This window comes from Triturus cristatus, chromosome 1_1 (genome assembly GCF_964204655.1).
Source record: "Triturus cristatus chromosome 1_1, aTriCri1.1, whole genome shotgun sequence".
Lineage (NCBI taxonomy): Eukaryota > Metazoa > Chordata > Amphibia > Caudata > Salamandridae > Triturus > Triturus cristatus.
In genome coordinates this window covers 15718588-15741067 of record NC_140579.1, presented here as the reverse complement: position 1 = coordinate 15741067, position 22480 = coordinate 15718588, and the positions used below count along the sequence as shown (strand labels likewise).

The window sequence follows — 22480 nt, the reverse complement described above, 5'->3', positions numbered from 1 at the left end:
TAATGGCACAAACTGCCGTTTTTCATAAAACCCCATAACTGTAACAACGTTTCAAGGATAAACAACCCAGTGTGCGCGCACGTATATAAGCCAGTGCTCAGCACCGTACATGTTTACATTACGAGTTGTGCTTCTAAGTGTGTTCATTGTAATAGTAGGGTGTGTGGAAATGGGGCAGTAACCAGCGCAGCTTTCACAAAATCAATGTCGATAGGGCAAAGAATGGTTTTCCGTGAGCTCCCACTTTGTGCTGAAGTGGAATATTTCCACAGCACCAAAAACCTACGCACAAACCATAAAAAAAGAAACCTCCAATGTATCACCGCACAGATGCCAGTATCCGTGTGCACACCATACAGCAGCAAGCGGTACGATAAGGTAAGTTATGCAAGATAAAACTGGCGCTGAGATTAAACATATGTACGTTTTTAGGCAACAATAAAAATGTAAAGGTAACTTTGGCGATTAAGGTTCCTGCGGGAGTGGGAAGGAAGTAGTGGCTGCATCCTTGAAGGAGTATGTGGGGATGTGTGGGGTCTAGAGCGGAACTAGATTTCACTTTACTAAAAAGTGTTGGAAGAGTTTATCTGGTAATGGGGAGGGGGCGTTTGTGATGCAGACGATGGGTGAGTCCAGAGTCTTTTTTTTGGGGGTAGAATTTGGTGCATTTATTGTACTTTATAGGGAACAGTAAATTTCGGAGATTTAAAAAAATTTTTTTGCTAGATCATTGGATTGAGTGACTGTGTGTTCTTGGAAATTGCCGCCAATCGATGTGGTTAGGGATTTAAGAATTTGGAAACACAAACGACAGGCTGGTTGTTTCGTTGTTTTCAATCGCTATTTTACTATTATAAACATGTTAGATTGGTCCATAGGGCCATGCATATTACATTTACCCTTATTGCCCTTACAATAGTTTGCAGACAAGCATTATTAATCTAATTACAATTGGGGATTTTTGTTGTAAAGATGCATATGCCACCCACATGCACCCCAGCAACCTACCCACATGCATCCCGCCAACACACACCTTATACCAACACACCACACCATGCCACGGCTCACGTCAGTGAACTAGACACCAAGGGGCATATTTACAAGTCCCTTGCGCCACTTTAGCGTCACTTTTAACATGGGAAAAGTGATGCAAAAGTGGCGCAAGGGGCTTGTAAATCTGGCCCCCAGTTTGCAGTACGGAGCACAGCAGCCACACTACTCTGCAACATACAAGGCGAGACCGTAGCCAATGCTTGTTTAATTCTGCTGAGACTTTATCATATGTTACATGCGGTTTGGTGGATGATTCACACGGCAAACATTGTCTGCCCATGTTTTAAAAATGTAGAAGGAGAAGAGATACATAGTTTCACGTGAGGCTTCTGGTTGTCATGGAAACAGGTGAGAGGGTCATTGTGAAGAAGGTCCTTTGGAATGTTGGGGTTTGAACGTTGGATGGCAGTTGGGGGGTGTGGTGTGGGGGGGGTCACACCAGCCTCAGCTCCGTTCCTCTCCAGAGACACAAGATACTGACACCAGAACCAAAGATGGGGAAGAGCCTCTGCGTGAAGGGCGCCCGCGGGAAGGAGTAGAGAAGCTCCATGGAGTCCGCATTGTACAGGGACAGCCGCCCCCCCTCGTAGTCCAGATACACCCCCAGCTTCAGGGGCTTCTCACGAGGGGACAGAGGGGTCTCAGGGGAGGTGAGAGCCCAGTACTGACCCTCACACCCCAGCACAGCCCAGACTCCCCCCTCCGGTGACCATGTGATGTCTCCCTTCCTGTTCACAGACTCCGCTGCGACCCCCACATGCCACGCTCCCCAATCTTGCGGCAGCTGCACCTCCCAGTAATGTCTGCCGGAGGTGAACCCCTCGCTCCCCAGCACACAGCGGTAGTGGGTGAATCTCTTGGGGGTGTCCGGCAGGCGCTGTGCTGTGTCCGTCTCTCTCACACGTCGCCCCCCCTCAGACAGGAGGAGCTGTGGATGAGCCGTGTCCGGATCCAGAGTCACCATCACTGCAGAGAAGAGATTCACAATTAGAGATTTAATGACACAAAGAAAGGCTGTAATTACTGCTTCTGTTTTACATATGATTAATTTACACCACACCTGGAAGGATCACGCGGCACTAGAGAGCGCGGCACTAGATAGCGCACTACACTAAAGCGCGCGGCACTAGAACGCTCACTACACTTAAGCGTGCAGCACTAGACTGCTCACTGCACTAAAGCACGCAGCACTAGACTGCTCACTGTACTACAGCACGCAGCACTAGACCGCTCACTACACTAAAGCGTGCGGCACTAGACTGCTCACTACACTAAAGCACACAGCACTAGACTGCTCACTACACTAAAGCGTGCGGCACTAGACTGCTCACTACACTAAAGCACACAGCACTAGACTGATCACTACACTAAAGCGAGCGGCACTAGACCGCTCACACACTAAAGCGCGCAACACTAGACTGCTCACTGCACTAAAGCGTGCTGCACTAGACTGATCACAACACTAAAGCGTGCTGCACAAGACTGATCACTACACTAAAGCGTGCTGCACTGGACTGATCACTACACTAAAGTGCGCTGCACTAGACTGCTCACTACACTAAAGCGTACGGCACTAGACTGCTCACTACACTAAAGCGTATGGCACTAGACTGCTCACTACACCAAAGCGTGCAGCACTAGACTGCTCACTACACTAAAGCGCACAACACTAAACTGCTCACTACACTGAAGCGTGCGGCACTAGACTGCTCACTAAACTAGAGTGCGTATTCATTCAGAGCACACACTACACTGAACAGCACACTGCACTACATAGGACATTCTACTACACACTACACGCAGCATACTACATTGCTCTACCACATATGACGCACACTACAATAGCAGAGAGTAACAGTAACTTGATTAGATGGTACGGAGTGATAGCTACTCCAAGGTTTACTGTACTAATCAGTACTCTCTAATAGATAGTACAGAGTAACAGAGCTACTAGAAGGTATGCAGTACTAGTCAGTACAGTGCATTAGATAGCACAGAGTGACAGAACCGCTATAAGGAAGCAGTACTAGTCAGTACACTAGTGAGAGAGCTACGAGAAGGTATACAGTACTAGTCAGTACACTGAATGAAATGGCACAGAGTAACAGAGATACTCCAAGGCATTCTGTACTAGTCAGTACTCTATATTAGATAGTACAGAGTGACAGAGCTGCTACAAGGAAAACAGTACTAGTCAATGGAACGAAGTGATATGAGCTACTAGACGCTATACCAGGGGTCTCCAACTGGTCGATCGCGAGCTACCGGTAGCTCGCCGAACCCCCATCAGTAGCTTGCGAATTTCATCTCAATTTTGTAGCCTATTCTTGTCATTTATTGTTCTTAGGCCTATTTTCAAAGCCGTTGCCTGCCATCACCAAAACCTCATGCTCAGATTGGTCTAACTGAGCTTAGCTGGGGCGGGGCAGGGCAAAAGATGATGACGCTGTTGCTGAACTGGAGTCCGCGCCACCTGCCTTTCACAGCTTGGCACCGCAGTCTTGATTGTGCAAGACATGTGCCGGAGCAAGCAACAGGTCGGTCAGAGTGGAGCAGCAGGTTCCGGAAAGTCAGCTACCATGCAGGCGGCGCAAGCAGTATTGACCTGCTATGAACCCCACCACCTGCCCTTTTCTGCCTGGAACATATTGCAGCAGCAGATCAAACCCGGTCAGCGCTGGCCTGGCCGGGAAACGCCATATGCCTTGATCTGTAGACTGGAGCTGCGATGTGCGCCTTAGCCGCTGGTATGCCACGGGCTTTTGAAAGACTGGGAATATCTTTTTCTCCCGCTTTCCAGCTCTGGGCTGTAAATCAGGACGGCAGTGTGTTGCCAAGTTTCAGTTTTCTTTACCAAAGGCACACGATAAAGAAAAGCTCTTCCCGTCTGCTCTCCCACAAAGAATGTCATTGTCCCACTCTTCAGAAGAGCTATGAATTCACGGTCCCGTTTGAACTCTCTCATACCCTCGGCTGCCAGGTCATTGACAGAGCACAGGCACGCTCATGTAAATTATGCATGTGTTGATATCCAATATTCAAGGATAGGAATGTGTGTTTTCAATAGTATGACCGAATGCAGACGCTTTGGAGAAGTGATGACCCTGGAATTTCAGCGCAAAGTGGCTGCCAGGAGAGCATCACTGGGCGGCCCCTCACTGAACTCTCAGGACAGTGGCAGCCCAATCACTGTGTGGAGGCCGCGGGCCAGGCGGCAAATGGTCCCGGAATCACGGCCTCGGCTGAGCACAGCCTGCTGCAGCCAGCCCTAGCAGGCCGGAGTGAGCCACCCATCTGCGGCTTCCCGGACACACAAACTTTAGGACTCCTCTGCCACCGGGCAGCGGCCAAGTGAAGTAGGTATCATTTCGATATTTCTGGTCCTGGTGCTCCATTTCCCTGATGCTGCATTATTGCCCTCTATGATGCCCAGTACCTGTTTATTGCCCCCGCTGGTGCCATATTATTGTCGTGTCTGGTTACCCTCACAGACGCCTCGCCATTGTTCTCTTTTAGGCCTTATTAGCCCCTTTGATGACAACAATGCTAGTATTGCCCTCTCTATTGTCTCTAATGAATGCTTCCTTTGATGCCTTCTTATTGCCCCCTCCGATGTTGTTATTGCCCTGTCTTAGGTTGTATTATTTCCTCCTCTGACGCCCTGTTATTGCCGCTCCCAGGCTCCGGTTCTCTGCCCTGTCCCTGGTATGTTTATTTTGAGGCCTCTGGGCAGGCATTTCAATGATGGGGGAGGGGGGGGGGGCAAGAGAGCAGTAATGAGTTTTTAAGGTTGTTAATGATGGTGGGGCAGTTAGTTGTTGCAATGAATGAAATAGATTTTGAATGTAATAAAAAAAAATTAGAGGAACCACAGTGTGAGAAGTTGGCCTGGTATATGATGTTCACTAGTTAAAGTGACCACCATGTACCATGCCAAGCAACCCTTATGGTGTGGTTGTAAGTCAACCTTTTCGGACTAGCTGCCCTAGTGGTAGCGTAGGCTAAGCAGTCTTTGAGGCTAAACTCGTTAAAGCGTGTTAAGCAGGCTGTTTTACCAAATGTAACCCCCCTTTATACCAATGAAAGCACACCACACAGATATATATTCAAAATATATATGTATTTATTTCTCAAAGTATCCCCTAGACTCTTTATGAGCACAGGAGCACAAATCGTTAAACAAGACAACGTTATAATATACAGAAGTTGCACTTTATATGGATGGGCCCTGGTGGCCACTCAAACCATATACTAAAATAGTGGTATAAGTACCACGAACAGGAAAGGGAAAAGGCCTAGGGCCTCTAGAATCGCTGGGCATACAAGAAGCTAACTTCAGTTAGTGACCAGGAGGTCCACGGGTCACGTGTGCAGTGAGGAAAGTTACACGCGTGCTCCCATAGGTTTTCAATGGGTGCGTAAAAGTTTAAAAGTTACTGCAGAAAGGGTCTTCTGGAGGGACTACGATCTTAAGATTCAAAACACAGACACTAGAGATGTTTCTCTACACTTGGGCACCGGAGTGCCAGCTTTACCTCACCCACAGGAAGCGGGTGCATAGGTCTCGAAGTGCGTCAGGTTTCTTCTATCGATTCAATGGAGCCTGATGACAAAGATGCTGCAGGCGGTCGGTCCAGAAGAGATGCGGTGGATCCAAGAGTGGATCGGAGTTGTAGAAGACCTGAAAGCACAACTTGGAGGGAGCCTCTGCTGTTGCGCTTGCAGCTTGTCGTCGGTCTTCCAAGATGGCTGGCTCCTCGTGTCTCGGTGCCTCCACGGGTTCCTTCTTTTCAGGGACTGTGGATCGGGCGGTGAGAGGTCTGGAGGTCCAGGTCTTGTCGGGCTCTGGGTTCGGGCTCCGGCGGGAGGCGGCGGCAAAGCAGACGTTGAATAGCTGGTTGATGCTTGCGTTAGCAAGATGGTCACTCCCTGACCACAGGGGAGATTTCCTTCTGTCCTCTGTGCAGCAGAGCGTTGAAGTTCCCGTCTTCTTCTTGTAGTTAAGTTGATTCCAGGATGTCTGAAGTCTTAGGACACAGCTCCTACCTTTAAGCGGATTCTAGGGGCCGGACTACCTGCTAGGTCCCTCCCTAAGGGTGGGACCAGGAAGGGGGGTGGTTACACCCCCAATCCTTTGTCCAGCTCGCCCCAGGTCCGGGGCTGGTGTGCCCCAGGACCGGTTTGAACTGGCATATGCACCGAGGCTCCTTGTGAGCCTCAGGCATGTCTGATTCCATTCAAGCCCTACCTGACCAATACACAAAATCCTGTCTGGGGTGGTGCACGCACCTCCCCTGGCAGGAAACCCTTTGTCCACGTCTCCCAAGCTGGAAGGACTCCCAGCAGCAGGAGGGCAGACTTGTGTCTGTGGTGGCAGCATCCATTTTGTGGAGCTGAGGCTATGTCCGATTTTACCCGGGTTTCAGGTACTGTACATGTCGTGTCCCTCTAGAAGGGTGGAATACTAACCCCATCGCCAGAATTGGCGAGGGGTTAGTATTCCAATTCGTATGACACCTTACTCGACATGTTTTGATAAAGCCAAACCAAAGATAGCATTTAACCGCGAGGTTCATAATGCACTTAAGAGTATATGGTATGACGATATCTGGAAACGGTAGAAGGAAGTTGTTCCGACCACTGCACACGGGCTCAGCTCATGCCAGAACACCATCTCACATGGAACCAAGCACTCTGCCTTCAGGATTGTCAAGGCCTGCCATAGGAGTGACTTATAGGTTAACATGTGTCCCATTTAAGGTTAGGTATAGGTATACTACACCTAAGTAAGAGGTGGTTACACCAACTTACCCCAGCTGAGTGATCAGCCAGTTGTGTCAAATTTGTTAGGCCAAGCCAGGGGTAGCATAATACATGCTTCAGCCCCTGGCAGGCCTTAGATACACCAATGCCCTGGGTACCTAGTGTACACTGGTACAGGGGCTCACAGGGTGATCCACTTCCAATTGGGTATGCACCTAGGGTGCATAGTGTCAATTTAGTTAGAGAGAACAGCAGGCTGGGGGTCTGGTTAGCGGCCCACAGCCTCAATATGTCAAAAACCAGTGAAGCAAAAAGCAAAAAATTTGGGGTGACCATAGGATAGCAGACCCTTCTCTCCTACACAACCCCCCCCAAACGCAGGGACATTAAACTAGCCTTGACCAGTCTCGTCTTCATGTCCTAAGTGGAAGTACCTGGAGAGACTATCTGCATTCCCATGGTCTGTACCTGGCCGGTGCTCCACTGTAAAGTCCATCCCCTGTAGGGAAATGGACCACCTAAGCAGTTTGGGGTTTTCACCCTTCATCTGATTTAGCCACAAGAGGGGCTTATGGTCGGTCTGAATCTTGAAGTGAGTGCCAAACAAGTATGGCCTCAGCTTCTTCAGGGCCCACACCACAGCAAAGGCCTCCCTCTCAATAGCTGACCAATTCTTCTCTCTGGGGGTCAACCTTCTGCTAATAAAAGCAATGGGTTGGTCTTGACCATCTACATTAAGTTGTGACAGCACAGCTCCCACACCCAACTCAGAAGCATCTGTTTGGACAATAAACTCTTTGGAGTAGTCAGGACTTTTCAGGATAGGTGCAGAGCACATGGCCTTCTTCAGGTCTTCAAATGCCTTTTGACAGCTTACTGTCCACTGAACCTTTTTGGGCATCTTCTTGGATGTCAGATCATTAAGAGGAGTCACAATGGACCCATAGTTCTTAACAAACTTCCTGTAGTACCCAGTCAAGCCCAAGAAAGCTCGAACTTGAGTCTGGGTGGTTGGAGGAGACCAGTCCTTGATGGATTGTATCTTACTCTCCAGTGGTTGAACTTGGCCTCCACCTACAAGGTGGCCCAAATACACAACCTTACTCTGCCCTATCTGGCACTTAGTAGCCTTGATAGTGAGGCCTGCCTTTTGCAGAGCCTCAAGTACCTTCTTCAGGTGATTCAGGTGATCCTCCCAGGTGGAGCTAAAGACAGCAATGTCATCAAGATATGCTGCACAAAAGTCATCCAACCCAGTAAGGACTTGATTCACCAACCTTTGGAAGGTGGCAGGTGCATTCTTCAGACCAAAGGGCATCACCAAAAATTGATAATGCCCACCTGGGGTTGAGAATGCTGTTTTGGCCTTAGACTCCTCAGCTAATCTGATCTGCCAATAGCCAGCTGTCAAGTCAAATGTGCTCAAAAACTTAGCAGAAGCTAGTTTGTCTATGAGCTCATCTGCCCTTGGAATAGGATGTGCATCTGTCCTAGTGACAGCATTGAGTCCTCTGTAATCCACACAGAACCTCATCTCTCTCTTGCCATCTTTGGTGTGAGGTTTGGGGACCAGAACCACTGGGCTAGCCCAGGGGCTCTCTGAGGGTTCAATGACACCCAATTCCAGCATTTTGTGTACCTCAGCCTTTATACAGTCCCTGACGTGGTCAGGTTGTCTGTAAAGTTTGTTCTTCACAGGCAGACTGTCACCAGTGTCCACCACATGGGTACACCAGTCAGTATGACTAGGTATCAGTGAGAACATATGTTGAAATGATTGTAGAACCTGTCTACATTCAATCTGCTGATGGTCAGTGAGGTTGCCTCCAAGGGTCACTCTTTCAACTGAGCCATCTTCAGGGTTCTGAGACAACAAGTCTGGGAGAGGGTCACTCTCTTCCTCCTGTCCCTCATCTGTAGCCATGAGCAAGCCCATGTCTGCCCTGTCAACATATGCTTTTAACCTGTTAACATGGAGTACCCTGTGGGGACTCCTGGGAGTTCCTAGGTCCACCAAGTAGGTAACCTCTCCCTTCTTTTCCAGGATTGTATGGGGTCCAGACCATTTGTCTTGGAGTGCAGCTGGGGCCACTGGCTCCAACACCCATACCTTCTGTCCTGGCTGAAACTCAACCAAGATAGCCTTTTGGTCATGCCAAGCTTTCTGTAAGGCCTGGCTTGCCTCAAGGTTTTTGGATGCCTTCTCCATATACTCAGCCATCCTGGAGCGGAGACCAAGTACATAGTCCACTATATCTTGTTTAGGCTTTTTGAGAGGTAACGCCCATCCTTCCTTCACTAAACACAGTGGGCCTCTTACAGGGTGCCCAAACAACAATTCAAAGGGGCTGTAGCCAACTCCTTTTTGTGGGACCTCTCTGTAAGCAAACAGAAGGCAGGGTAGAAGGATGTCCCATCTTCGCCTGAGCTTTTTAGGTAATCCTTTGATCATACCCTTTAGGGTCTTGTTGAATCTCTCAACAAGCCCATTGCATTGTGGGTGATAAGGAGTGGTGAACTTGTAGTTGACACCACATTCCTTCCACATAGCTGTCAAGTATCCTGACATGAAGTTGGTACCTCTGTCAGAAACCACCTCCTTAGGAAACCCCACTCTGGAGAATACTCCCAGCAGGGCCCTGGCCACAACAGGAGCTGTAGTGGTCCTAAGGGGAATTGCCTCTGGATACCTGGTGGCATGATCCACTACCACCAGTATAAATCTGTGCCCAGATGCAGTGGGAGGATCCATGGGACCCACTATATCTATTCCCACTCTTTCAAAGGGGACCCCCACCACAGGTAGTGGTATTAGGGGGGCCTTTGTTGTGCCACCTGATTTGCCACTGGCTTGGCAGGTTACACAGGAGCGACAAAACTCCTTGGTATCTTCATTCATGTGAGGCCAGTGAAAGTGAGGGACAAGCCTGTCCCAAGTCTTGTTCTGGCCTAAGTGTCCTGCTAGAGGAATATCATGGGCCAAGGTAAGAAGGAAGCCCCTAAATTGCAGAGGTATAACCAACCTCCTGGTTGCACCAGGTTATGGGTCTCTAGCCTCTGAATAAAGGAGCCCTTCATCAAAATACACTTTATGGGTACCTTGAGCATTCCCAGCAGCCTCAGCAGCAGCCAGCTGTCTGAGGGGTTCAAGAGATGGACAGGTTAACTGAGCCTGCCCCAAGTCAGCCCTGGAAGGTCCCCCTGTCCCCAGAAACTCAACCTGATCAGGTTCAAGCTCTTCAGGGACAGTTCCTTCAGGGTCCTCTAGATCATCTTCCTGGGAAGGCTGATCATTACTTGGAGGCAGGGGGGAAGGCACAGCCTTAACCCTCCTGTTCTTCTTCTTGGTAGGTGCTTGGTCCATTGTTCCAGGATCCACGACCTGTGGTTCAGTAAGGCACTTTTTGGCCTGTGACCTGGTCACAGCAAGGACATGTGGTGATATACCTAACATCTTTGCATGTGTCCTGTACTCCACTTCTGACCATAGAGAACTCTCTAGGTCATTGCCCAACAAACATTCTACTGGGAGGTCTGCACTAACCACAACCCTTTTGAGGCCAGTTACCCCTCCCCATGAGAAGTTAACAACTGCCACACTGTGTGAAGTAGTGGCATTGCTGGCATTGGTCACCAGGTAATTCTCACCTGGTATGTACTGTCCAGGGTCCACAAAGCCTGGTGTCACCATAGTGACACTGGCACATGTGTCCCTGTAGGCTTGAGCCACTTTTTCATTTATTAAAGGAGTCTGTCTGTACTTGCCCAGGTTACTGGGGCTCACAGTTAGGGACAAATCCATGTCCCCATCACAGATCAAGACTGCCTGTGTCAGGGTTCTGTCTAAGTCAGAATCTCCTTCAGTTCCCATAGTGATTCCCACTACACCCTTTGTCTGGGGACCAACACTGCTAACAGTAGTACTGGGAGCAGGTGCCTTAGGGGCAACAGTGTTGGGGGCTCCACCCTTCTTACAATCACTTGTCCAGTGAGTTGTATTCTTGCAAGATTTGCACCAGGGTTTCTTTGAACCTTCTTTCTTCTTCCCTTTAGGCTGGGACCCACCCTCGTTAGTACTAGTTTGGGGCCCTGTTGAAGACTTCTGGTCTTTGGATTTCTGATCTCCACCCTTTTGGTCTGTTTTCTTCTGATCACCCCCTTGGCCCTGGTTCTGGTTCTTTTGCTTAACCCTGGTTCTGACCCATTTGTCTGCCTTCTTTCCCAATTCTTGGGGAGAGGTCAGATCTGAGTCAACCAAGTGTTGATGCAGTTGCTGGTTCTGACAGTTATTTAAAATCTGTTCTCTCATCATCAAATTGTACAATCCTGTATAATCAGATACCTTACTTCCCAGCAACCAACCCTCCAAAGCCTTAGTGGCACATTCAATGTATTCAGACCAGTCCTGAGTCTGTGTCTTCTGGGTGTCTCTGAACATTAACCTGTACTGTTCAGTGGTTAAGCCTAACCCATCAACTAGGACACTCTTCAGGGCTCTGTAGTTTCTGACATCCTCCTCCCTAACAGTGAGGAGTCTATCTCTGCCTCTACCTTCAAAGGAGAGCCATAAGATTGCTGCCCACTGGTCCTCAGGAACCTGCTGCACTTTGCAGGCTCTCTCAAGAGCAGTCATCCATTTGTGGATGTCATCCCCACTTTTGTAGGGGGGCACAACCTTGGACAGGTTCCTATTGTCAAAGACCCTATCTTTGTCCTTAGGGACAATGCTGCCACCAGTGGGTATAGACCCACTCTCTCTAGGTTGCCTAGCCTTACTCAGTTTCTCTTCCATCAGAGCTACTTCTAGCTCCTGTCTCCTGATTCTCAGCTGAGCTTCCTGCATTCTGGCCTTATGCTCCCTCCTCTGAGGGGTGGTCATCCTCCTTCTGGAGTGACCTTGAGAGCCTCTAGAGGCATGAGAAGCATTAGACTCACCTGAGTGATTCCTCTGCCTCCCAAGCCCCTGGTTAAGTCCACTAGGGAGATCCAATGGGGTGATCCCATTGTCAGTCCCCAGTAGCCTTAAGTTAGCTGGGCCAAGTATAACAACAAAAGAATGGGTGTCAAGGGAAAGAACGCGCAACCAGCAAATTTCACACCATTAGTAGTATTGATCCACAATTATCCTAGTGCGGTGCTTTCAACTTGAGGATAGGCACCCTAATCCTCAAAACAACAATCAAATTGATTCATGTATTTTCTCGTGTCGAAGCACTCGCAAATTAACCAACAACGTTTCCTGTTACTGTCACAAAACTAAATACACATTGTAGTGGGCTTCTCTTCTTCCTTTATTTTCATTTGAATCTCCAAACTTCTTTTATTCATAACATTCTTCCACTCCCAACGCGTTTCGTCGATAGGGATTAACCCATGCGACTTCCTCAGGGCTGGAAGCAATAAATAATATACATTGGAGTATAGAAACTCACTTGTTTCATATCCCATAGCCCACATTGTTGCATGTGCAAAGGAAAAACATGCTGTGTGACAACACACTATTAATATAATCACATAAATATATATAATTAATACATTAAGGAATTCGACCCATCATTTGAATATTCACTCTAAAAGATCATCCACCATTGTAACAGTGAAACACTATACACAATCGTGATGGCACCATTCTCCCAACAGTGAACCACACCAAATAATCATGCCTCCAAATAAAGCCAAATGGTACCTTAATCTTGTGTAACTGTCTCCTAAGTTCCAAAAAAGTACAAAAACACCTAGTCAAACACACTGCGGTATACATGAGGCAAGGATGGCGAGGATAAACACCAAATATTCATTATTAATATCACATACCTTAAAGCACTTTGAAATCAATAATATCCGTATCTCCTTCCTAATGGTCGTTTTGTTATCCAACAACACCTAAAATACAAATTTAACTGTAAATGACCCTGCACTAAAAATATTATGTCAGTCAGGCCACATGTCTTAAATAGACTGAAATATAGTCTCACCTGATATCACTGAACACTGTACGTGACCATTAGCGCAATTGTTTAAGCAGTAATCCTCAAATATGTATTCCAAGTCTCTGAAGTACGGAGACCTATAAATAACAATGAACACCAGATTTTAATATGAATCCTAACATTACTACATGGCATCCCCCAATAATCTTTTGTAAATCTCCCAACTTACTTACTTTTAGCAATAACAACGTCCCCGGATAAGGAACCGTCTTTGTGTCTAATCGCGTCGCGTTTCCTAACCCTCTTTATCACTACAATCAACATAAACGAGGTGACTACTCCGTAGTTTAATGAGCGCCATTTTGGATAGGTTTAGGGAGACCAGAAACGCACTTCTCGGGCGCCATTTACGAAATGTTACGAACAAAACACTGCAAATCGAATCAGACCTATCTTTTAATTCGGAAAAATAAGGTGATCCACGAAACTGTTCGAGGCCATAATTATTTTTAGTTATACCCCGCCATACCTATGATTTGAGTTTACAAATTCCCCATAAACGCGTACCATAATAAGGTCTGGATAATAATGCCATTCTTAACAGGGCAACCTTAAAGCTTTCCCGCAGTAAATCGTTTCTGTTGTTATGGCAACAAATATATTAAAAATGGTATCTCCAAGTACTAAGTTAAATCAATCCATTATACTAAACATTCACACATTAAGTGACAACTCCACCGTCATCACTAATTAATAGAACCTGAGCATCTTTCTTTATTTAATTCTTTGCTAATACAGTATAACATGGAATAAGTACCTATGCAGAAAACACTAAGAACTGCATGAAACATACAGCTAGAAAATAGCTACCAACTAAAGGAAACATCGCAACTCCAACAAGCCAACACAAGATCTGCTTATCGATCACTCTTTTACTCAAACTGACCCCTCCATTAAGTTCTCATTCCCCTAGGAAATACTGTAACTCACGGTCATAATTAAGACCATCCTCCACGGCCCTCAAGCGCATGATCCATCTTGCCTCATGCCTCCGCAGTGCGAGTTCTCTGTTACCTCCACGCGCTTCCCTCTTAACATGCTCAATGCCACAAAATTGAAATGATTTATGTAAACCTTGCGAAGTGCAATTTTGTATGTGTTCCGCAATTGGATATCTTTGATCGTTATTCTTTACAGCTCTCCAATGTTCAGCAATCCTATCTTTAAGAGCCCTTATTGTGCTTCCCACGTATATTTGCTCACACATACAATTAATTACATATACAACATATTTAGTACTGCAGTTAATATTAGTCACAATGTCATATACTCGTTTACCATTGTACTGAAATTGTTTAGTTTTGTCTTTCGCATGTTTACACATCCCACAATGGCCACATTTGAAAAAACCCTTACTCATTTGGGTAAGCCACTGTTCCTTCTCAGCCTCTCTCGGGTAACTTAGACTCAATATTGTACCCAATGTTCTCCCTCTTCTGTATGTAATTTGTGGTTTGTCTGGCAGAAATTCCCGTAGCGTCCTATCCGCCTTCAGGATATGCCAGTGCTTGTGCATGCTCTTATAGAGAATTGAATTTATAGGATTGAAATCCGTTATCATCCTAATCAAATTAGATTTATCTTTAGTTTTTTTGGGGTTTAAGGTGGATGCGCGTTTTATCTTGAGAGCCCTCTGTGTCGCCACCATAAGATCTCTTTTATCATAGCCCCTTTGGGTGAACCTCCTTTCCATGTCCTTTATACATTCTCTAAATTGGTTGTCCTCACTACAGTTACGTCGCGCCCGTAACATTTCTCCATAGGGAATTGCCCTAATCTGATGTTTGGGATGCGCACTGCCCGCATGTAAAATAGCATTGCAGGACGTAGGCTTACGATACATCCTACTACAGATTTTATCATTGTCTATAAACAGTTCCACATCTAAAAAAACCAGATTAGTCGAACTAACACAAGAAGTAAATTTGATATTCATAGTATTGTTATTCAGGTAATCAATAAATCCACTTAATTTTTCTTCTGTTCCTGTCCATATTAAAAGACAGTCATCTATATATCGTCCCCAATATAAGATGTCATCATTCCAGTAAATACCCGCTGGGCCCCATATCACTGATTCTTCCATCCAGCCCATGAATAGATTCGCGAAAGCAGGCGAAAATCTTGAACCCATAGCCACTCCCTGGGTTTGCCTAAACCATTCCCCATTGAATAGAAAATAATTATTTGACAAAATAAGATCCGTCATTGTTAATAACATTTGAGTATGTCCCCATTGGCTAGCTGGTTTTTTCATCATGAAATATTCAATAGCTTTCAGACCTAGATCGTTGGGTATACTCGTATACAGTGATACAACATCCAACGACACTAGTTTCATTCCTGATTCCCAAGTAATATCACTCAATATATTTAAAATATGCTTCGTGTCCCTAATATATGATGGCAGATTCACTACCATCGGCTGTAGGAACACGTCGACATACTGTGAAATTCGTTCTGTAGGACCACCTATCCCTGCCACAATGGGCCTCCCTGGTGGAAAAGGGAGGTCCTTATGAATCTTTGGCAAAGTATATAGACAGGGATAACGTGGACGATTCACTTTTAAATACAGCAATTCATCTTCATCTAAAAGGCCTTGATAATAACACTTGGCACTGGGCTAGTTCTCCCTTCATCCCCACTAACATCTGTACCCCTATCATTTTCATCCTCTGTAGTATGATTCTCATCTAAGGGGTGACTATTGGAAAGGGGTACCTCAATAGCATCTTCAGAAGGGGGGCCTCCTGTTCCAGTCCCTGAGGGGCCTAACTGGGAGGCTTTCTTGAGAGCTCTCTGATCTTCATCAGCTTGTAAAAGCTCCCTGAGTTCAGCAGAAGTAGGGTTCTTGGGCTGTTTAAGGCCCCTGATATTTGCCAACTGCCTGAGCTCATTTTGATTTAGGGTAGCAAAGAGAGTTGGTGCCCTCTGGAGGTCACTCTCGACAGAGACGTGTACATTGGACCCCTCTGCCCCCTCCATTGCTCTTAAGTGTGGGTGGATGTTTTGCAATCTACCTACACTTGGGTTTTCCTACTAAACCTATCTAGTAGTTGTAGTCAGGGTGTGCTACTCCCTTTGCTCTACGACAACTAAGTTCAGTAGAACTTAAGTATATAACTATTCTTGTTTTATATGTACCTACAGGTACCTATGTGATCTTTCAATTGGTAACCAAGAGATTACAATGGTAAAACACAGCAAGCTCAAATCCAACCGCTGCTCACCAATGTGAGAAGTTGGCCTGGTATACGATGTTCACTAGTTAAAGTGACCACCTTGTACCATGCCAAGCAACCCTTATGGTGTGGTTGTAAGTCAACCTTTTCGGACTAGCTGCCCTAGTGGTAGCGTAGGCTAAGCAGTCTTTGGGGCTAAACTCGTTAAAGCGTATTAAGCAGGCTGTTTTACCAATTGCAACCCCCCTTTATACCAATGAAAGGACACCACACAGATATATACTCAAAATATATATGTATTTATTTCTCAAAGTATCCCCTAGACTCTTTATGAGCACAGGAGCACAAATCGTTAAACAAGAGAACGTTATAATATACAGAAGTTGCACTTTATATGGATGGGCCCTGGTGGCCACTCAAACCATATACTAAAATAGTGGTATAAGTACCACGAACAGGAAAGGGAAAAGGCCTAGGGCCTCTAGAATCGCTGGGCCTACAAGGAGCTAACTTCAGTTAGTGACCAGGAGGTCCACGGGTCGCGTGTGCAGTGAGGAAAGTTACACGCGTGCTCCCATAGGTTTTCAATGGGTGCGTAAAAGTTTAAAAGTTACTGCAGAAAGGGTCTTCTGGAGGGACTACGATCTTAAGATTCAAAACACAGACACTAGAGATGTTTCTCTACACTTGGGCACCGGAGTGCCAGCTTTACCTCACCCACAGGAAGCGGGTGCATAGGTCTCGAAGTGCGTCAGGTTTCTTCTATCGATTCAATGGAGCCTGATGACAAAGATGCTGCAGGCGGTCGGTCCAGAAGAGATGCGGTGGATCCAAGAGTGGATCGGAGTTGTAGAAGACCTGAAAGCAGAGGGGACAGTGTTCACAGTCACTAGCCAGTGACCGGCGTGGCACCAGGTAGGTACCAGGTGATGTCGGGTGCAAACAGGTGGTTAGGGGTAGCTTGTCTCCGCAGCCACGTGGTCCCTGAAGGTCGACGACGTCCAGGAGTCGAGTCACGAGCTGTCCCACGCAGGCTCTTGCTGTCGGCGGTGTCGGCGACTCGAAAGAAGCAAACAAGCCTTGGCAAAGGCAGGAGTCGTGGAAAGAGAGGAAAGCTGATTGTTCTGACCAGCAAGGTCAGAGGGGCTGCTCTTTTGGAGAGCAGCTAGGGCCAGTCTGGTGCAACCAGACCATCATCGTTGATTTCAAAATAGGTCGCCAAAATGGCCACTAGCCAACGGGCCAGGGACCGGGCAGGCGCGTCGAGATGCAAAGTGCAGAGGGGCCCCACGCAGATCGTGGAGATGCTGGAGGGCTCACCTTTGGTGCAGATGCTGCTCGGTGGTTGGGCTTCTCAGGACCCAAAGCACAATTCGGAGGGAGCCTCTGTCATTGCGCTTGCAGCTTGTCGTCGGTCTTCCAAGATGGCTGGCTCCACGTGTCTCGGTGCCTCCACGGGTTCCTTCTTTGCAGGACTGTGGATCGGGATGTGAGAGGTCTGGAGGTCCAGGTCTTGTCGGGCTCTGGGCTCGGGCTCCGGCGGGAGGCGGCGGCAAAGCAGACGTTAAACAGCTGGTTGGTGCTTGCGTTAGCAAGATGGTCACTCCCTGACCATAGGGGAGATTTCCTTCAGTCCTCTGTGCAGCAGAGCGTCGAAGTTCCCGTCTTCTTCTTGTGGTTAAGTTGATTCCAGGATGTCTGAAGTCTTAGGACACAGGTCCTACCTTTAAGCGGATTCTAGGGGCCGGACTACCTGCTAGGTCCCTCCCTAAGGGTGGGACCAGGAAGGGGGGTGGTTACACCCCCAATCCTTTGTCCAGCTCGCCCCAGGTCCGGGGCTGGTGTGCCCCAGGACCGGATTGAACTGGCATATGCACCGAGGCTCCTTGTGAGCCTCAGGCATGTCTGGTTCTATTCAAGCCCTACCTGACCAATACACAAAATCCGGTCTGGGGTGGTGCTCGCACCTCCCCTGGCAGGAACCCCTTTGTCCACACCTCCCAAGCTGGAAGGACTCCCAGCAGAAGGAGGGCAGACTTGTGTCTGTGGTGGCAGCATCCATTTTGTGGAGCTGAGGCTATGTCTGATTCTACCCGGGTTTTAGGTACTGTACATGTCGTGTCCCTTTAGAAGGGTGGAATGCTAACCCCGTCGCCAGAATTGGCGAGGGGTTAGTATTCCAATTCATATGACACCTTCCTCGACATGTTTTGATAAAGCCAAACCAAAGATAGCATTTAACCGCGAGGTTCATAATGCACTTAAGAGTATATGGTATGACGATATCTGGAAACGGTAGAAGGAAGTGGTTCCGACCACTGCAGACAGGCTCAGCTCATGCCAGAGCACCATCTCACATGGAACCAAGCACTCTGCCTTCAGGATTGTCAAGGCCTGCCATAGGAGTGACTTATAGGTTAACATGTGTCCCATTTAAGGTTAGGTATAGGTATACTACACCTAAGTAAGAGGTGGTTACACCAACTTACCCCAGCTGAGTGATCAGCCAGTTGTGTCAAATTTGTTAGGCCAAGCCAGGGGTGGCATAATACATGCTTCAGCCCCTGGCAGGCCTTAGATACACCAATGCCCTGGGTACCTAGTGTACACTGGTACAGGGGCTCACAGGGTGATCCACTTCCAACTGGTTATGCACCTAGGGTGCATAGTGTCAATTTAGTTAGAGAGAACAGCAGGCTGGGGGTCTGATTAGCAGACCCACAGCCTCAATATGTCAAAAACCAGTGAAGCAAAAAGCAAAAAATTTGGGGTGACCATAGGATAGCAGACCCTACTCTCCTACACACAGTACTAAGGAACCTGATGCACAACAGCTTTGGAAATCCGAAACTCTCCTACGGTGGAATCGGTGATCGAATCTAGGTGTTTCAATACATGGAGGATGATTTGATATTTTGTCCCATACACGCTTTCTTTCTAACTTCTCTTGATAACATTTTATTAAAAGTGTCACACATGATAAACTTAAATACCACTAATAAGCAGTAGACTAAACTTTACAAAAAAAGAGTATGTGGTGAAGGGGAAATAATTGGGTCTCTTTTTCGAAAACTAGTGAGTGCACATCTAAGCTAGACTTCAATAAATCACATCTGGTAAGGAATATATGTTGAGATTTAACTTTTGCAGTGTGAACAAGTTGATAGAGAATCACAAAAGGAGGTCTTAGGCTTGTACCCCACATAGCTCGTTACACTTTCCAGGAATGCATCCAAGCAAGACAAGCTTTAGCTTCAGGAAGCACAACCTGCGGCTGTCGGTCACTTCAAAAGAGGGAGTGTTGCCCCTTTTGTTTAAACGACAGTAAGGGCTCCAAAGAAATTAGGCTTAAAGTCAATTAAACTGGGCGTGGGGCGTCTCTCGAAAAAATGTGCGAGTTGCTTTGCCTTTAGTAGCTCACGACAACTTTTACTGACCAGAAGTAGCTCCTACTACAGAAAAGGTTGGAGACCCCTGCGCTATACAGTACTGGTCAGTACACTTCCTTACATGTCACAGAGTGACAGAGGCACTAGAAGTGTACTGTAGTAATCCATTAGATGGTAGAGTGACAGACGTATTCGAAAGTATATTGTACTAGTCAGTACACGGTGTTATATGACAGAGGCACAAAGCTACTCCAAGGTAAACAGTACTAGACAGAACCCTGTATTGGATGGCGCAGAGTAGGAGAGCTACTAGAAGGTATACTGTACTAGTCAGTAAACTACATTGGATGGTACAGAGTAAGTGAGCTACTAGAAGGTATACCATACTAGTCAGTACACTGCATTCGATGTCACAGTGACAGAGCTACTCCAAGGCATTCTGTAATAGTCTGTACTCTATATTAGATGGTACGGAGTGAGAGAGCAACTCGAAGGTAAACAGTACGAGGCAGTACACTGCACTGGATGGTAGTGTAAGAGAACTATTAGAAGGTATACTGTACTAGTCAGTACACTGCATTCGATGGTACAGTAACAGGGCTACCAGAAGGTGTACTGTACTAGTCAGTACAATGTATTGGATATTACAGAGTGACAGAGCCGCTCCAAGGCATACTGTACTAGTCAGTAGAACACTCTAGATGGTACCATGTGACAGAGCTACTCCAAGGTATACGGTACTTGTCAGTATACTGCATTACATAGTACAGAGTTACCCCAAGGCATACTGTACTGGTCAGTACGATATATAAGATAGTACAGAGCAAGAGAACTACTCGAAAATATAGAGCACTTTTCAGTACACTGCATTAGATGGCACAGAATGACAGAGTAGAAGGTATTCTGTACAAGTCAGTACAGTGCATTAGATGGTAGAGAGCGATAGAACTCCGAGAAGGTGTACTGTACTAGTCAGTATACTGCATTAGATAGTACAGAGTACCAGAGCTACTAAAAGATAAACTGTACTAGTCAGTACACGGCATTAGATTGCATAGAGTGACAGAACTACACCAAGGTATATGTACTAATCAGTACACTTCATTAGATAGGACAGAGTGACAGAGCTACTAGAAGGAATACTGTACTAGTCAGTAGACTGCATTAGATAGTACATTGTAAGATGGGTACTCCAAGGTATACTGTATTAGTCATTACCTCTTCGTAAGTCTCCCTCGCCACATGATTAACGAAGTGAGCTTCAGCTCCACACCAGAACCCTCCAAAGCAAAAGTTAGCCTCCCACGCCTCCCATCCCTTCCCAACATGGCCGACCCCTATCACCCCTGACCTCTATAAGAGGAGGGCCTGCCCAAGCCTCAGCCTGTTTTTTTGGTTCTGCACTGCAGATTCTCCAGCGCGTGTTTCAGGTAAGTGTTTCCTGCTGTAGCTGGAACTGGGTCCCTGGTTGGTGGCCCTGCTCTAGCGGGCCCTAGGACTCTGGGACCATCTTCCTTCCTTCCCCCGTTGTCAGATCTGGGCCAGTTAGGCTCTGCTTTAGCGAGTCAAGGGTTTACAGGGGGACGGACGAGGGGGCTGGGGCTCTTCCTGGCAGCCTTTTTCCTCTCCCCTCGTCCGTTTGGTGGTTATATTTGTGCCCGGGACCCCCTCCCCTCCCCACCCCCCCTGGTGGCGCTCCTTTTGTTGGTGAGGCTCTTGACGTCCCCACGTCTCCCATTGCTGGGGTGGCTTGGGGCTTGTGTGTGAGGTGAGGGTGGGGGCGCCCGGCGGTCCGTTCTATGGTTCCCGGGCGCGCTTCGTGGTTGTTTGGTTTTTCGGGACAAAACTATACTGTTTCTGTCCTGAGGGACTGGCGGGGCACAGGCTGCTGCAGGGCTTCGCTACCTCTAGCGGCCTCGGTTGGCGGTTTGCCCCGTATCGCATTTACGGCTCCTTGATGTGGAGCCGGACTCATGGGGCTTGCCGCGATAGTCCTCTTGCTGGGCGTAGCCGCTTTGGACAGGTTGGATCCCTGCAGCTTCCTCCGGAGTGGGCGCGCGAGTTACCAGGAGCTGCGCGCAGCTTCATTCATCCTGGAGCCGCACGCTGCGGCCGTTGCCTCAGCCGATCCCTGTCCCGTATGATGCCGCATTACTCATCCGTTCCTCAGGCCGAGGGCGTGCGGCTTGTACTTTACTGGTGTCCTTTGCATGGCACCAGTCCTTAGTGGGATTCTTTCTGATTCTTTTACATACGTAGTGAGTTGTGTTTCTCTCACCTTACTACACGTAGCTTCCGTTGTGTATATGTTGTTTGAGGTGTCTGGCACCCACGCATGCACGCTACGTTATTCTCACGCAGCGAAACTGAAATCCTGGGTTTCAGATGGCAGGAAAAGTGAGCAAGTAATGGTAGGAGCTCTCGATTCTGCTTGGCTCTTCTGCTGCGGTCACGGTTCGGACTCTGGCATATCGTTGTTTTTTGGGATCGTGGTGACCCAGTGCTGTTATACAGGATCATGGTACTCTGGGGGAGTGTGATATTTATGTATACATATCTTTTAATATTCCGAGAGGGGTTTCAGACACCAGTTGCACGGCAGGTCTGTGTTTGCCTAACAGCTTTCATTGGTTGATTGTGGTAACTTTTTCCGTTCTGGTGCATTCTCGTCTTCACATGTCCTCGTGGGTTTACGTTCTCTAGTCCCGCCCACGGTTCCGTTATGCCGGCGGTTGTGCTCCACGGGTTCGGTCCGGGTTGGTGATGTCCATGCTTTTCCCCTTTTCTTGGTCGCGGGTCGGGCATGCAGCTCCCTTTCTGCCCTGTCTGCAGTTGCGGCCTGGGGTCTTCCTTTTCTGGTGTCCCCTTCCCAGGTGGTTGTGGTCTTTTCCGGCCTGTGGGGCGTGCTTGGGTTCCCGGTCTGTGCGGGGTCGGTTGGTCCCCCTGCTTTCTCATCTACCTTCTGTTGGCCGTTCCTTTGACAATTTGTTCTGGCCTTGGCTGGGATCCGGGGGTGGTCAATCGGGACTGTTTCTCTCCCAGGGGTATTCTGCATGTTGTTTCTCTGGTGCAGGTTTTTTCCTCCCATGACTTCCGTCTT

General features: G+C 47.6%; 1 protein-coding gene across 1 annotated transcript in view; it reads right to left on the bottom strand.

Moving 5' to 3' along the window:
- Positions 1–830: 830 nt before the first annotated feature.
- Positions 831–22480, bottom strand: part of LOC146869141 (E3 ubiquitin-protein ligase TRIM39-like) — a 72732-nt gene continuing 51082 nt past the window's right edge. The window contains exon 6 of the mRNA XM_085633076.1: positions 831–2019. Within this exon, the coding sequence (XP_085489202.1) occupies positions 1487–2019 (533 nt within the window). The 3' untranslated portion in view covers positions 831–1486. The remainder of the gene's footprint in view (positions 2020–22480) is intronic.